Source organism: Berghia stephanieae, chromosome 2 (assembly GCF_034508935.2).
Source record: "Berghia stephanieae isolate SIO BIC M18660-M18661 chromosome 2, UCSD_Bste_1.3, whole genome shotgun sequence".
Lineage (NCBI taxonomy): Eukaryota > Metazoa > Mollusca > Gastropoda > Nudibranchia > Aeolidiidae > Berghia > Berghia stephanieae.
In genome coordinates, this window is record NC_088361.1 from 11071285 (window position 1) to 11089618 (window position 18334).

An 18334-nucleotide genomic window follows, 5' to 3' on the forward strand; every position below is an offset into this window, starting at 1 on the left:
AAAGGGAGGATGGATACCTTTGATGAGTCTTACCAAGCATGGAGACTGTGCTCACGTTTTCTAAGTAAACACATTTTAAAAGTTTTGGCCAGAAAACTCGTCCTTCAAATATCGATCGATTATAATGACAATCGTCTTGTTAAAAAATCTTAAATCAGAGATAGTGATAAAGTCTCAGGTTTGAGAGTTTTTAAGAAGATGAAGGTCGTTTTAATCAGTCGATATTTGAAAGACGAGTTTTCTGGCCAAATTTTATTTTTAAATTGTTTTTCTAGGGTACAACAGTGTGCATAATGGGTTCTAGGAGTTAATTAGAAGGAGAAAGGGGGGGTGAAAACAGAGAGAGAGAGAGAGAGAGAGAGAGAGAGAGAGGGAGAGAGAGTGTGTGTGTGTGTGTGTGTGTGTGTGTGGGTGGGTGGGAGAGAGAGGGAGCGAGAGAGAGGGAGAGAGAGAGAGAGTGTGTGTGGGTCGGAGAGAGAGAGAGAGAGGGGGAGAGAGAGTGAAAGAGAGAGGGAGAGAGAGAGAGAGAGAGAGAGAGAGGGAGAGAGAGAGAGAGAGAGAGAGAGAGAGAGAGAGAGAGCGAAGTCATTGACCTTAAACAAAAGTAACTCATAAGTATCACAGGTCTGAGATGCAAACACAAGAAAAGCAGTGAGTAGTTTGGAATATTCTGTGTTTTGTGTTAGACAGAACTGCAACTAAGTGAAGTTTCTAAGTCACAAACTTAATAAATAAATAAAGTGATAACATTTAAAAATTCTAATGTATATCTATGGCAACGGCTGCATTTTAAGATTGTTTTAATGTTTTGTTTTGTTTTTTGGTGTTTTTTTTGGGGGGGGGGATTTCGTTTTTGTTTTTGTTTTTAAAAGTAATTATTCAGTTCTTTATCTAGAATAAAGTGTTCCTTTAATGTTGTCGTAAGTCATGTTTAAATCCATAATTGGAGATAACTGCGTTACATTCGTAATACAACCGTCTCTTAGCAATAATATTATTTAAGTTTTTAAAATTGGCATTTAAAAATAATAACCTTCACCGGTGTCTACTTATTTACAGGTCTGATAACCCAAATTGTTCTGGGCTCATTATTGTTGTAATGGAAACACTCTTAAAATGTCCATTACAACTATGGTAATTCAGGCAAATAAGTCCGTTCGGCTATCAAATCTGCTGATGGTGCACCTAGTCTCGAACCATTTATAAAACCAAATATTTGTTATTATTAATTTGTCCATAAAATTTTCATGTGGTAGTTTTTAAAAACTCCAATTAAAATGCGTCATTTCCGGTAACTAATAATATTATGTTTTGTTTTTAAATATCTAAGGCGGGTTAACTTTAACATCTCTTTTTTCAATTTTAGGGATAGAATCTTTATCAGGTATGAGATAAAATAAATCATTAAAATATTACTGGTCGCTGGTACGTATTCCCAGCACTCTGGACCACAAAATGCACAGTGAGTATTCATCTATCCGGCTTTTCTCAATTTTTTTTTTTTAATATAAATAATTAAATAAATGAAATAATGAAATAGATTCCCTTCATTCGTCCCCAAGGGGAAATATGTCTTTAGGGACTATTCCAAGGAAAGTCTGGAATAACCCAGCAGGCGTCAGTCGCAGTGTAGCACCGCAAAGTAAGCTAGGCGGGGGGGGGGGGAACTTGCTAAAGGCCGGCCAGACAATGAGACGGGTAGTCGAACTCGGAACCTTTTGGATACGAAGCAACGATCGTACCGCTGAGCCACACTGCCCCTAAGAATAAGAAACGGAATGGAAGATTCTTTTTTTTTTTTTTTTTCTTAACGAAGACGGATAATATGGATGTTTTAGGTTTCCCTCTTATCAACACAACACGATCAATCAAAAACTGAAGACGAATACGAAATGAGAGAATGGCGTTGTTCAGGTGAATTATTATCTCCTGTTCCTTCAATGTTTTGTTTATTCACCTTAACATTTAGGTATTTGGATATGTTATTTTTAGTTTTTACGATTTGCAAGTCGTAATCGGGAGGCCTTCCGAAAGCTCCTCGTTCTAGCATTTCTTTTAATTTGTACTTTCACCGTGGACCTTTTGTCAGGCGTTTATCTAGTAAATTTGTCACCATATAGAAACATTTTTTAGAACTCTAGAACAAACCTTGATAGATTTGTGAAAGTTTAAAATTTCCTAATTTGATCATTGTTTTGATTCTCGACCGCTATTTTGATTTGTAACTTATTAAAATATAGTGCAAAGCAATCCTTGGTTTTCTTTTACTATTAGGGTTAGCTCGAAGTCGGAGGATTTTTTTTCTATAAGGGTTAGTTTTAAGTCTTATTGGAGGTGCTAGGGTGTTTGTTTTTACTATTAGGGTTAGTTAAAAGTACTAGGTTTTATTTTTTCTTAGGGTTAGTTGAGGGAATATTTGGGTTGTTTCCCTTAGCACGAGGTGCTTTCGGAAGGCCTCCCTCGTCATCTACTTTTCCTTGATTTCAGCTGTTTCAGCTCTGAACTCTACTTTCCTCTCTCAATAAAACTTTCTTTTTATGTTTGTATATATGACAGAGATGGTGTATTACCATATGTAAACATTTTAGAGATTTATCTGAAGCTGTTTATGGATTATAGATAGTTCGAAGCTGACGTTCCTCAGGTCTTTGTTATTGTTTTCTGCCATCCATGTTTATGAGTAATTCTCACTAAACTGCATTAACCAGACTATATAGATAGTATGCGCTTGGCTAAGAAGCTCATAACATTGCCATCCGGAAGTATAACGGACTAACACACAAAACTGTGTGTATCCATGAACGTTTATAGTCGGGTTAATACAGTTCAGTGAGCATTACTCATAAACTCGGATGGCAAAAAAAAACAATAACAAAGACCTTCTTCGTCATCTTCGAACTATCTATACGTTAAAGGTTACACATAGTTTTGTGTGTTGGTCCGTATTACTTCCGGATGGCAATGTTGTGAGCTTCTTAGCCAAGAGCATACTATCTATAGATAGAATGCGCTTGGCCAAGGAGTTCACAACATTGCCATCCGGAAGTATAACGGACCAACACGCAAACTCTGTGTAACCATGAACTTTTATAGTCTGGTTAATACAGTTTAGTGAAAACAACTCACAAACGCGGATGGCAAAAACAATAACAAAGGCTTGAATGACGTCATCTTCATTCTATCTATACTCGATTATCCGTTGGGTTGTAGTGTTTTGGTCACAGTTTTTCCAACAGAGGGTATACGCTTGGCTAAGAAGCTCACAACATTGCCATCCGGAAGTATAACGGACAAACACACAAAACTTCGTATAACCATGAACTTTTATAGTATGGATAATACAGTTAAGTGAGCTTTACTCATAAAAGTGGATGCAAAAAAGTCATCTTCGTTCTATCTTTATAAGCTATATAGATAGATTGCGCTTGGCCGAGGAGTTCACAACATTGCCATCCGGAAGTATAACGGACCAACACACAAACTCTGTGTAACCATGAACTTTTATAGTCTGGTTAATACAGTGTAGTGAGAACAACTCACAAACGCGGATGGCAAAAACAATAACAAAGGCCTGAGTGACGTCATCTGCATACTATCTATAAAGATTTTTCGCCACATTATCGTTCATAGTAAATGTCTCACTTCCATTTATTTTTCTATACTAAATTATTATCCCTATCTCTATTATGAAAAAAAAAAAAAAACATTCGTGACTATAACAACGCCATTCTCTCATCTCTCATCTCTCATCATTAGTCTAGTGTTTGATTCATCGTGTTTTGTTGATAAAGGGGAAACCCAAAACGTCCACATTTTCTGTCTTCGTTTATTAAATAAATTGAAGTTTCCATTCAATTTCCTATTGTTATTTATTTTTTCGGCCCTCAAGAAGCGACATTTTCATTGTCCAGTTTTCTTGATTTAACAACAGGTATGGGGTCTGATCTCATTGAAAAATATTAATTGTAAATTCTAATCAAATGCTCAACCGATACAGTCATTTGTTTGCTGAGCACTTCTTACAACTCACTTTTCACTGTCGTTTGGCGATCGTCGTTTTCTTTTGTGACGTAACCTTTTGATCAGTATCAGAACAGGCCTTTTATTTAAATTTATGAGTTACTTAGATCAACTATCTTTAATAATTTGTTTATAGCAACGAGAATGGGCCATCCGAGAGCCGCGGAAAGAACCAGAACAGGCTTCTCTCGGGTCCAAAAGGGTCGTTGTTATCTGAAGTCTCCTTTAGGGGAGTATCGTACTCCAAGCGGCACAAATCCGTATCACTGCTACACAAGTACTGACGTACACGAACGCCTTGCCTTCCAACCAAGCATCCTTTGGGATGTTCAATCCTTGAAAAGGTAAAAAAAAGACAAGAAAAAAAATTGAGCTTTTATATATAGAGCAATATCCACTAAACTTTTTCAAAGCGCTTCACAAGTGGTCCCTGACCAACAGCAACACGTAACATGTAAAACGAGACATGACGCCTGTTAGGCGATATTAACATTTTTCGGACAGAGACAACGCTGTTAACGACCAGGTACTCATTTTACACCTGAGTACAGTGAGAGAATGGGAGTAAAGAGCCTTTTTCAAGGACTCAACTATCCGAAAGCGAGTGTCATACCACAAAACAACATAGCTGCACATATCCTAAAAAAGGTAAGATGAATGGGGTTTCAAAGTCACTTCCTCTAAACAACGCTCACAAAAATCAACCAGAACTGGTTACACTTGGAAATATTTTAAAACCAACAGGCCGAGCGATGTGGACAATACAGTGCAACATTAAACCATTTTAGCAGTGAAAAAGTCGATTAGTTTGAATTTTTAAAAGCAATTTGTTCTCGTAGTAAAGACCACTGGTGGTTGATTGTTTATGTTGAGTGTGGAACCAAAATAGCCGTTGCTAGGCAGGTGTGACGTCATAATTTTTGTCTCTATATTTGGCTACCGGAAGCTGTCGACTGAAGTAACCAGAATCTTTCTGATCAACCAAAACACGGGATCGTGATACACCCTGAAGTCCTCTCATACACGATTTGTTGTTTACAAACACTAGAAGGGAGGAATCGCGGCTATTTGGTCCAGTGGTATGACACTCGCTTTCGGATCGGAAGGTCATGGGTTCGAGCCTCGCTCGGCGCATAGTTGAGTCATTGGACAAGGCTCTTTTCTCACATTTTCTCACCGTACTTATGTGTAAGACGAGTGCCTGGCAGTTTACAGCATTGTCTCTGTCCGCAAAAAAAAATTGTAAACATGTTAAATGCTGCTGTTAGCCAGGGACCCTTTGTAAAGCGCTTTGAGTTTAGTGGATATTGCGCTATATAAAAGGTCAATTATACAAAGATTGACCTCACTCTGTACTTTGTTATTGTTTGTAGACCTCCAAATGAGTGATTATGACACACACTTTCGGGTCTGAAGGTCTAGGGTTCGAGTCCAGTCCTCTCATAGCTTCTCATAATTGAGTCCTTGAAAACGACTTTTTACTCACATTCTCTCACCGTACTGTTGTGTAAAATGAGTACCTGGTCGTTAAAAGAGTTGTCTCAAAATTGTAATATCTCCTAACAAGCGTCATGTCTCGTCCTACATTTTAGGTGTTGCTGTTGGATAGGGACCCCTTGTAAAGCGGTTTGAGCACTTTTAGTGGATTTTTTCCTCTAGTTTGTAATAGACAATATTTTCAGCTGATTTGAGAGTAATTCCATTACAACAATGAGCACATTATTAATTTTTTGGGGTTATCAGGCTTGCAAATACGATAGCGACGAGGGCTGCCTGAAGCCTGGGATCGTGAAAATACTAACGAAGGAGTGATAATGGAGAGGCTTCGGGTGGGAACAATCCAGAAAACGGACGTTTCGGGACGTTTATTTGTCTATTGTTGTGCCGACGAAGGGTTTGTACTCGAAACGTCCATTGCCTGTATTGTTCCCATTCGAAACCTATCAATTATCACTATTTCGTTAGTTTCTCTCAAATAAGTAAATGTCATTTCATTCCGATCCCTATAAGCTGTTGAATGCACAGAAATTTGCAAATCTCTCTCCATTATCATTCATTTTTCCCATGCCATGACGTCCCATGATACCTTCATAGCCTACGTTATCCTGTCCCACTTTTGCATTAGCATCTCCCATCAATATGTTGATGTCTTTCCTTGGCAACTTGTCAATGACTTGTTGTAGCAGACCATAAAATGTATCTTTGTCCTCATCTGTTGCATCATTTGTTGGGCATAGATCTGTACAATGTTCATGCTGATCTTCTTACTCCGTGTTGTAAAAGACGCCATGATGATCCTTTCTCCGCATTGTTCCCATCCTCTCAGTGACTTCTGGGCAAACTTGCTTAGAATTAGAACAAAAAAACATCCACAAAACTCAGCGAACATATTTGGAAATTAAAAGACAACAAAATAGACCACAACATTTCATGGAAAATTTTATCTAAAGCAACAGGATACACACCAACATCAAAACAATGTAGCCTATGCCTGGAAGAAAAATATACCATAATCAAACAACCTCATGAAGCCACACTCAACATGAAAAATGAGATCTACGGAAAGTGTCCCCATCGGCGCAAATTCCTCTTAATTAACTTCAAACCGGAACCACTTCAAGAAACAACAACAGTCAACAAAACAACTCAGTCCTGAAGATGGCAAATTAAGCCTGAAACATCGATGTAGACTGCCCCAAACATTGTGGTAAATATTTTAAATAATAATTCGCTCCATTACTACATGTCGAGCACTTTTCGTACCATATTTGTATCAAACACGATTCAATATATATATATATATATATATATATATATATATATATATATATATATATATATTTTATAGATATATATATATATAGATAGATATATATATATATATATATATATATATATATGTATATATATGTATATAAATATATATATATATGTATAAATGTATATATAGGATATATGTATATATACATGTATATATATATATATATATATATATATATATATATATATATATATATATATATATATATATATATATATATATATATATATAGCAATGACTATGACAAATGTTTTTTTCTCTTTTTGAGGAATTTTTTTTGTCTAAAATCAAAGCCCTATCTCCACTGAGTAAAAATGTTTTTGAATTTTGAAAATCCATTCATAAATAAACAAGTTATGCACTTTCAAAGGTGTCATTTATTTGGATGAACCCCAAAGAGGAAAAAAACGCGAAAATATGGGACGCTTTTTCGGCATTTTTTTTTCGACCTTTGGTTGTATCTTGCGTAATAAATGGATTAAAAGATTGAAACTTGAGGAGCAAATTAGGATGGTGTTTTGTATAATACGGGAAAAGTACTCGTCATATTCATATGAAATTTTACAACCAAAAAGAAGAAATGTTCATGTACTACCTTGTCAGCGACAAAACCTCCGCGCCCGGTAGTTTTAGAAATATTTTACTCCAAAGAGTAAAAATCTATTTTTAACGGTCTTCTGGTAATTGCACGAGTTTTGTCGCTTAACATAATCTAAAATGACCTTTTTTCTGTGTGCCAACTTTCAGTCATATTCATCGATAAACAGCGTCGTTATTAATTTTTTTAAATAGCATATACGAAACGGCTTCGTCCCATATTTTGACGCGAATTCGGGCAGTTCGTGAGCGAAAAAGGCCCAAAGATTTGTGCGGGATAGTCATTGCTAATATATATATATATATATATTATATATATATATATATATATATATATATATATATATATATATATATACATATTATATATATATATATATATATATATATATATATATATATATATATATATATAATATCCTTTATCTAACTCCACCAGGATAGGTCATGTGATACCCAGTTTGAATGAATTGGTGACGAGTGACTATTTTGTGACCCAGAAGTGGGCTAGTTGCGAGGACAGCATGCCCAAGAAAATCAAACAGAGCGAACAGAGAGGCTCCAGCAGTAAGCCCCCCGAGCAAAGACTGTTCGAGTACAGAACACCACAGGTAGACCTTTATAGGCTTCAACAGTCGTGACGTCACTTCCCTCGTAATGACTCATAGTAACTGAGTAACTAGTTCTAAACTATCGGGAAGATGGTGGACGTCCTTACGAAATATTTCTCCGTGGAGCATAAAAGTGTATCCAGAGGAGAAAATCATGAATCTGATCATGTTTTGACTTTTATACATTCTGATCATATGACAGGTGAAAAAGTTCTCGCCAGCATGAAGAATAAAAAGTACCGATTTTCTTTGTTTAGAACCACGCTGCTCGTTGCTGGGCGGACATGAGATCAAACTATTGAATTCTATTAATTCAAAGCAAGAATAATGGGAGTTTGTTATTCTTTTTCTTCTTTTTCTTCTTTTGTTTTCCCCTCATGTGTCTTAATTGGTGAAGGTCAATACGGTGCAGGAATTCGGTGGTCTTCTCACTCACGTGCTGAGACTCATAGAGCTTCGACTTGTGTAGTCTTCTCAGGCCAAATAGTCGCCTTTTGCTCATTGTACTTTGTACAGTCCTGCAAAACATGTGATAAATAACAATATGAAATTGAATGTAAGCTTCAATTTAATTACGAAAACGGATAAAATGGATGTTTCAGGTTTCCTCTTTATCAACAAACAAGATGAATGAAACACTACACATAATTCATCCTTTTTGTTGATAAAGGGGAAACCCGAAACGTCAATTTTATCTGTTTTATTAATTAAATTGAAGCTTACATTCAATTTCATATTGTTATTTATTTCTTCGAGCGTCGAGCAGCAACATTTACAGTTTGCAAAACATGTGTGGCATCCTGCTTATCGTCTCCACATTCACAAAGAAATGTCTGTTTCCCCAATCTTAAATTAAATGCTATGGACATGTGGTGTCGGAAACGGTTATATCCGGAGCGAAGTCTGAAAATAGCAACTTGATCTTGTCTTTTGAGATGTTTTATGGGGTCATGTATCATATATTCTGGGTGCTTCTTGCCCACTGAGGTTTTGGCCTTGGTTTGGACAAAGGATTTGATTTCTCATTTAGGCTGACTTGCTCCCAAATTAGAAAGTTCTTGTGTTTCTGAATTTTGTGGCCAAAGACTGGCTCTGCCCCGCAGCTGATGCTTAAAAAAAAAAACAAAAAAACTTGAGCTTTTATATAGCGCAATATCCACTTCACGTGTTCAAAGCGCTTTACAAGGGGTCCCTGGCCAACAGCAACACATAACATGTAGGACGAGACATGACGCCTGTCAGGCAATTTTACAAATTTTTGGGACAGAGACAACGCTGTTAACGACCAGGTACTCATTTTACACCTGAGTACGATGAGAGAATGTGAGTAAAGAGCTTTCTCCAAGGACTCAACTATGCGCCGAGCGCGAGGCTCGAACCCAGGACCTTCCGATCCGAAAGCGAGTGTCATACCACTAGACCACATAGCCGCATGCTTAGGTTATTCCAAACATCCCTTGGATTAGATCCTAAAGAAAAATTCCCAATGGGAATGCATTAAGATTGAGTAACTGAGTTAGTTTTTTTCAATTGGATTCAGTAGTCTGAGGTCACGCCGCCCGGAAATGGCGGCCATCTTGGTTCTAAACAAAGAAAATCATTACTTTTTATTCTTCATGCTGGCTAGAACTTTTCATATGTCTTGTGTTCAGAATGTGTAAAAGTCAAAACATGATCAAATTTATGTTTTTTTTCCCCTCTGGAAACGCTTTTATGCTCGCCGGAGGAATAATTCATACAGGCGTCCGCCATTGTTCCGATAGTTTAGAGCCTGTTACTAAGTTACCATGCGTCATTAGGAAGAAAGTGACGTTACGATTGTTGAAGAGTATTAGAAAGTTCTTGTGTTTCTGAATTTCAGCTCTGCCCCGCAGCTGATGCTTGGGTTATTCCAGATATCCCCTGGATTAGATCCTAAAGAAAAATTCCCAATAGGAATGCATTAAGATTGAGTAACTGAGTTGTTTTGTTTTTTTTCAATTTTGAAAAGAACCAAAATGTCTAAGGAAATCGGACAACACAAACGTAGAGGGTAAAGCTTTAGTGAGTCGATCAAGGAAATATCATGTCACAAAATGAATAAAGTCAAAATGTCATTTTAGTGATAATTTAAAGTTTAAATTCGTCATTTATTAGATGTTCTCCTCTGACATGTAACCAGCTTGACATATTTAATTATTAATATTATATACATAATTGTAATTATCATTATCTTTATTATTATTATTATCATCATCGTCATCATCATCATCATCATCATCATCATCATCATCATCATCATCATCATCATCATCCTAATCACCATTATATTTTTATTATTATTATTATTATTATTATTATTATTATTATTATTATTATTATTATTATTATTATTATTATTATTATTATTATTATTATTATTATTATTATTATTATTATTATTATTATATCATTATTATTATTATTATTATTATTATTATTATTATTATTATTATTATTATTATTACTATTATTATTATTATTATTATTATTATTATTATTATTATTATTATTATTATTATTATTATTATTACTCTGCTTCTTCTTCTTCTTCTTCTTATTATTATTATTATTATTAGTATTATTATTATTATTATTATTATTATTATTATTATTATTATTATTATTATTATTATTATATCATTATTAGTATTACTATTATTATCATTATTATTGTTACTATTATTATACTTCACTATTATTATTATCATCATCATTATCGTTATAATTATCATCATCAGCACAATTACCGTCATCGTCACAATGGATACGAATTTTGTACCATCATGCATTAATTAATGTTTCGTTTTTGTGTACATGTGCTATCCAGCCTTTTAATCCTAGTGACGGCACGACCAAATGGCAGAAAAGGCTCAAAGAGGAATTTAGGTATTTATTTATGTAGCTTATGTGTGAGTGTGTCTATGCGTAGCCGTCGTTAAATTATAGATAGAATGCGCTTGGCCAAGGAGTTCACAACATTGCCATCCGGAAGTATAACGGACCAACACACAAACTCTGTGTAACCATGAACTTTTATAGTCTGGTTGATACAGTCTAGTGAGAACAACTCACAAACGCGGATGACAAAAACAATAACAAAGGCCTGAGTGACGTCATCTGCATACTATCTATAGCCTGACCGTGGCCTTCGTAAAGTTATGGCCTGACACTGACCAAAAAATGACCTCAAAATGCCAGTCTTTTGCCACAAAAGATAACAAATCGTGAGTTGTATTCAATAGTTCAACTAATGAAATAACTTGTTTCCATGAGTTCTACTAACGACAACTCACTAGGCGGTGCAAAAGCCAAATAATGACGTCAAACTGCCAGTACTTTTGGATGTCAGTGTCAGGCTATAACATAACGATGGCTACGGCCTGACACTGAAAGCCAAAAAGACTGGCATTTTGACGTCATTATTTGGTTTTTGCACCGCCAAGCGAGTTGTCTTTAGTTGTGCTCATGGAAACAAGTGGTCCCATTGGTTGAACTATTGAATACAACTCACGATTTGTTTTCTTTTGTGGCAAAAGACTGGCATGTTGACATCATTTTTTGGTCAGTGTCAGGCTATAGATAGTTCGAAGATGACGTCACTCACGTCTTTGTTATTGTTTTTTTGCCATCCGAGTTTATGAGTAATGCTCACTGAACTGTATTAACCAGACTATAAAAGTACATGGATGCACACAGTTTTGCGTGTTGGTCCATTATACTTCCGGATGGCAATGTTATGAGCTTCTTAGCCAAGCGCATTCTATCTATAGATAGTATGCGCTTGGCTAAGAAGCTCATAACATTGCCATCCGAAAGTATAACGGACCAACACAAAAAACTGTGTGTAATCATGAACTTTTGTAGTCTGGATGATACAGTTTAGTGAGAATCACTCACAAACTCGGATGGCAAAATACAATAACAAAGGCCTGAGTGACGTAATCTTCGTTCTATCTACAAGTTAACGATGACTACGGTCTATGTCAATATATTACTGTATGGTTATAAATGTGTAAGGAAATGACAAATTGCCACTATTTTGAGGACAATTAGAGATATATTATTAAATTAAATTATTAATTATTTCGTCTTGGAAATGACAATTCAACCTAAGCTTGCCAAATAATACTCTTTCCAGACTTGTAATTTAATTAAACTGATTGCAGCTTCTTCTGGTGATGTAGAGGGTCCCGATAGCTCAGTTGGTAGAGCATTCGCTTCACACGCAAAGGGACAGAGATCGATCCCGAGTCCAGCGGAGATATTTTTCTAACCCCCCCCCCCCGCCGCTCCCCTTCCGTCCACCCGCTAGAGGTTGGGTAGCTGGGTCTGTAAGATCTGGCGGAAAGTACTTTGCGATAGACTAGCGTCCTATCCAAGGTTAGCAAGCAATTGCTATTGTCCGTGAAGGACTACTTTCTATAGATGGATACACGGCAATGTAGGATGACCTGATGGAAGAATCTTCTCTATTCATGTCCACCATGTCGAATGTAAAAAAAAACTTGAGCTTTTATATAGCGCAATATCCACGACATGTGCTCAAAGCGCTTTACAATGGGTCCCTGGCCAACAGCAACATTTAACATTTAGAACTGGACATGACGCCTGTTAGGCGATGTTACAATTTGTTACGGACAGAGACAACGTTGTAAACGGCCAGGTACTCATTTTACACCTGGGTACTGTGAGAGAATGTGAGTAAAGATTCTTTTCCAAGGACTCAACTATGCGTCAAGCCGAACGATCCGAAAGCAAATTTCATACCACTAGACCACATAACCAACAATGTAGAGGGGAGATCTAAAAGAGTTAGCATGGAAACTTTTTTGATGTCAATAGAACTGAATAGATCAGTACAGACTTTGAGGAGGCGGCTATGTGGTCGTGTGGTAGTACAATCGCCTTCGGATCCGAAGGTCCTGAGTTCGGGCCTTGCTCGACGCATAGTTGAGTCCTTGGAAAAGACTCTTCACTCACATTATCTCACCGTATTCAAGTGTAAAATGAGAAGTACAAGGTCGTTAACAGCGTTGTTCTGTCCGAAAAAACAAAATGTAATATCGCCTAACAGGCGTCATGTCATGTCTTGTCCCACACGTTAAGTGTTGCTGTTGGCCTGGGACTCCTTGTAAAGGGCTTTGAGACATCAAGTTCATATTGCTCTATAAAAAAACCTCTCATTTATTTTATTTATCTATTATTTTGTTTTTATAATTGTTATCCCTGTTGTTCTGCTTGTAGTCGGGTTTGTTTTTTGTTGTTTGTTTTGTTTTGTTATTTGTGATGTGTGTGGTTGTGTGTTTTCTTTTAGTATTTGTTACAGTGAATGACATAATCAATCGAATGGTAAAAAGCTTCGAACTGAGATATTGCTAGTTAGTTTAGTTAGAAGGTCAATTTCTTTCACAAATGAGTTCTAGTCATAAATGATTAAATCAACCCTTTTTGTTCATCTTCATGAAATATCAGGGCTTAATTTCATTTCTAAATACTTTTTACAGCTAGTCAAGTTGAAAAAGTATATGAAATTTGAGAAAAGTTGCTGGATACATTTCCCATACATCTGACTAAAACATCATGAAAAACCACCCGATTTACTTCAAATAAAGGTTTAAAATGCTCAGTGGAGCATATAGATAGAATGCGCTTGGCCAAGGAGTTCACAACATTGCCATCCGGAAGTATAACGGACCAACACACAAACTCTGTGTAACCACGAACTTTTATAGTCTGGTTGATACAGTTTAGTGAGAACAACTCACAAACGCGGATGGCAAAAACAATAACAAAGGCCTGAGTGACGTCATCTGCATACTATCTATATAAGGGGCAGCGTGGCTCAGTGGTACGGTCTTTGCTTCCTACCCGAAAGGTACCGAGTTCAATCACCCGCCGCTGCGTTGTGTGGCCTTGAGCAAGTCACCTCGCCCTAGCTCACTTTGCGGCGCTGCTCTGCAGCTGACGCCTGGGTTATTCCAGTCTTCCCTTGGAATAGACCCTAAGACAAATTTCCCCTTGGGGATTAATAAAGGGAATTTTATTTTTATTTTAATTTTATTATGCTTTCAGAAAATGCAAACAAATGCAAAAATCCCAAACTTTCATCTTCCGACTGATTATGTGATGCGCTGACACATTTTATAATATTTACATCATGATCTATTTATAAACAGGCAGGCGATTAGTCGTATGGGATGCCCCATGGTATTCAGTGAATACATCAACACAGCAGCGGTCAAGAAGAAAACCAAGACTCGAAAGAAGCCACGTATCCTTGAAATATTGGACAATAAAGGGGAAACTGACGAAGAGCTTATTGACAGGGTTAAGAAAAGTGGCTCCGCTAAGATATTCACTGTAAGTATTCTGGTCATTTTTTTTTCTAAATCTTGAGTTTTTACATAGCGCACTATCCCCTAAACGTGCTCAGCGCGCTATACAAGGGGTCGCTGATCAATAGCAACACGTAACAAGTAGTAGGAAACATAACGCCTGTTAGGCGATATTACAATATTTTTTCGGACAGAGAAATTGCTGTTGACCCTTTGTAAAGCGCTTTGAGCACTATTGGTGGATATTGCCCGATATAAAACTTATTTAGTTACTTACTAAGGCCCTTCACTCGGGCTGAAGCAAAGGCCATCGTTGAATCCCCTGATCGTGCCCGGCTTTGTGCCATATTCTTAGCTTTCCTTCATGTTAAGCATTCATTTTTAGGTCCTCCGTCAATGTCTTTCTCCAGCTATTTCTAGGCCGCCCTCTCTTCCTCATTCCCTGAGGAATCCGCCCTATATAAAAGCTCACTGTTTTTTTTAAATCTAGTTCACTCCGTATGCGTAAACTACTCAGAATAAAATGGATGAATAGAGTTAAAAATGAAAAAGTATGGAAAAGAACACAGCAGAAACCAGTGGGAGAGGAAATAGGAAGAAGACGATGGAAGTGGATTGGACACACCCTTAGAAAGAATGACTCCACTATAACAAAGTATTGGACTGGAACCATCAGGGCAAAAGATCAAGGGGAAGGCCACGAGGAACATGGAGAAGAATTAAAGAAGCTGATATACAGAGAACTCATAAGACATGGAACGAGATAAAAAAGCTAGCTCCTGATAGAGAAGGATAGAAACTGTTTGTCTGTGGCCTATACCCTGACCCAGGGTGAAAAAGACAATGATGATGATGATGACTCCAACAATAATATTGTTTGAGACGTGTTCACATTAAACAGATTATAAATGTCTAGGGATGCGGACACCAACCATCTTCCCCCGGTTCAATGATAAAATATGAAAAGAACAAACACCCGAGGCACATATAAAAAATATACTTATTGACTTTCAGAAAATTGAAAATCCTTCTAATCGCGTTAGACTCTCTCACCCAATTCTCTCTGCACTGTCGTGTTATTGAGCTAACAGCAAGGGGCTCGTCAATGTTGCGGTGTTCTTTCGCTGCATGGGTTGCGTGCGATCTGTGGATAGAGGCTTATTCGGAGCGTCGGCTCTCTTCCCATTGTTTTTTCTCGTTACAATCCAGAATTTATATAGAGATGTTGGCCAGGTAAATTATGTGGCAACTACACTCAACTAAGTTGCTGAAGTCTTTAACCCTCTCCTTACCAACTATAGGAAAATCGTTACATTCGTTAAGATATAATATTCTTATTCAAATTTCTTTTATTCATCATAAATTTCAGAGAAAATGAACAGCGTGTTGTAGAGTATGTTTTACTAAAGAAACTGATATTGTGTCAGAGTGATAATGTAAATGTTGCTGCTCGAAGCTCGATGAAATAAATAATAATGTGAAATTGAATGTAAGCTTCGATTTAATTACAAAAACAGATCAAATGCACGTAACATCAAATGTAATTTTGATCTCTTTTTGTAATTAAATTGAAGCTTACATTAAATTTCACATTATTATTTATGTCAGAGTGATAAAAATAGTTGGGTGTGAAGTTTTCGGGAAAATCCTGAAAATGGCTGGTAAGGAGGGAGTTGAGCAGTTCACTGTCGTACTCTAGAAAGACGCGTATTTAATTTTTAAATTTTGTCCAGAAAACTCGCCCTTCAAATATCCGTCGATTTAAATTACCCTAATCTGGGCAGAAACTATGTTAAACCTGGGACCTCGCGTGGACTACCTTCAGTTCCAGTCTTGAGATTTCTTTGGAAAAGATCTTTTTTTTCCAAAGCACAGCAATTTTAGCCCTGGTTCCGGCGACAACAGACTTGGTTTGCTGCTCTTGTAATATTCTACAACATATTTGTACTCAGTGTAACGACATGTTTCATAATATATTATATATATATATATATATATATATATATATATATATATATATATATATATATAATATATATAATATATATATATATATATGTATGTATACATTGTCGCCATAGATTCTCAACTTTGCGTTTATACATTTTTATGCATACCACGTCTGTAAACGAATTTCTATTTTTTTGGATGAATAAAGTATATAACTGGTGAAAGATAATCAATTGTTTATCGGTTTTCATAGAATATTATACAGGACAAAAGTTTTTTTTAATTCTTTACCTTGTTGATTGATCTCTATCGGTTTATAATTCACTATTATATCTTATCAATTTTTGTAACAACAATAATTTACTTTTGAAAAATTTGTTTAATAATTTAAAAAAATACGTAAATTTTCTTTATTCATCCCTAAGGGGAATTTTTTTCTTATGGTCTATTTCAAGGGAAAACTGGAATAATTTAGACGTGAGCCGCAGCGCAGCGCCGCAAAGTGAACTAGGCCTAGGTGACTTGCTCAAGGCCGCAATGCGCGGTGGATCGGATAGTCGATTTGGGTACAAAAACAATGTCGGTATCGATGAGTCACGCTGCCACAAATATGTTTGACGAAAATGTATAGATAGTTCGAAGATGACGTCACTCAGGCCTTTGTTATTGTTTTTGCCATCCGCGTTTGTGAGTTGTTCTAACTAAACAGTATTAACGTTCATGGTTACACAGAGTTTGTGTGTTGGTCCGTTATACTTCCGGATGGCAATGTTGTGAACTCCTTGGCCAAGCGCATTCTATCTATAATGACATACTATTATATAGATCAATAATTTATCATTAATTTTTTAAAATATTTAGCTGATCTTTGTTCGAGATTTGTTTTTAAGCTGCGTCACAATAACCCAATGATTGCTTGTTTTTGGTTTCCACTGTTTACATTCGTAAAGCTTCCACGCTATAGAAGGGTTTTCGTCCTTTAATATTGATAAGCGAAATGAAATCACGCTATGTGCAATCAGGATTGCATGCTGGTTATAGCGTCAACACATTCAGTTAGAGTATCTTTTGTAATAGGTTTTTTCTCTCTCTTATTTTGGAGAATAAAGTCTGTTTTCTTTTGGCTGTGTTCAGAAAGGTCATGCAATTATTTTTAAATTATTTCTTTTTGTTGTCATGATGAGAGAATATTTTAAACAGGCTCAATGTTTTAAGTCCTCTTATCGCTGTCGTTTGGAATATTACTATTTACATCATTACCGTAAACGTTATAACCTCAATATTCCCCATGATATTTTGAATGTTAGTAGGTTGACAGCTATATATAATATGTGCATATATATATATATATATATATATATATATATATATATATATATATATATATGTATATACATATATATATATATATATATATATATATATATATATATATATATATCCCTCCTAGCTGTCTTCTACTCACATTCTCTCACCGTACTCAGGTGTAGAATGGGTACCTGGCCGTAAACAGCGTTGTCTCTGATGCAAAAAAAATATATTATCGCCAAATAGGCGTCATATCTCGTTCTACATTTTGTACGTGTTGTTGTTGGTCAGGGCCCTTTGTAAGCGCTTTGAGCACGTTTAGTGGATTTTGCGCTATATGAAAATGCTCTCAAGTTCAAAGGTCAAGTTATGAAAACATGCTGTTTAACTCTCTCTCCTTACCGGCCATTTTCCGGATTTTCCCCAAAACGCCACACCCAACCTATACAAAAATAGATTTATTTCACGCAAACCCAAAGGTTGTGTGTGAATTCTTGCTATACATATTCTTTTATCTGCTAAACGAGCTCTTCAAAACAGTGTTAATATATTCCAACTATAGCAAACACTTTTGTTCAAATATTGTAATGTACAAAACAAAATCAGAATGAGAAAAATGTTGACTGCATCGTAACGAATCTGACGATTTTCCTATAGGTGGTAAGGAGAGG

General features: G+C 36.2%; 1 protein-coding gene across 1 annotated transcript in view; it reads left to right on the plus strand.

The window, feature by feature from the left end:
• Window positions 1-1304: 1304 nt before the first annotated feature.
• The window catches only part of LOC144966711 (uncharacterized), a 19769-nt gene continuing 2739 nt past the window's right edge, over window positions 1305-18334 (plus strand). The window contains exons 1-5 of the mRNA XM_078903483.1: window positions 1305-1462; window positions 4157-4364; window positions 7878-8049; window positions 10898-10956; window positions 14247-14430. Coding sequence (XP_078759609.1) covers window positions 1456-1462; window positions 4157-4364; window positions 7878-8049; window positions 10898-10956; window positions 14247-14430 — 630 coding nt within the window. The 5' untranslated portion in view covers window positions 1305-1455. The remainder of the gene's footprint in view (window positions 1463-4156; window positions 4365-7877; window positions 8050-10897; window positions 10957-14246; window positions 14431-18334) is intronic.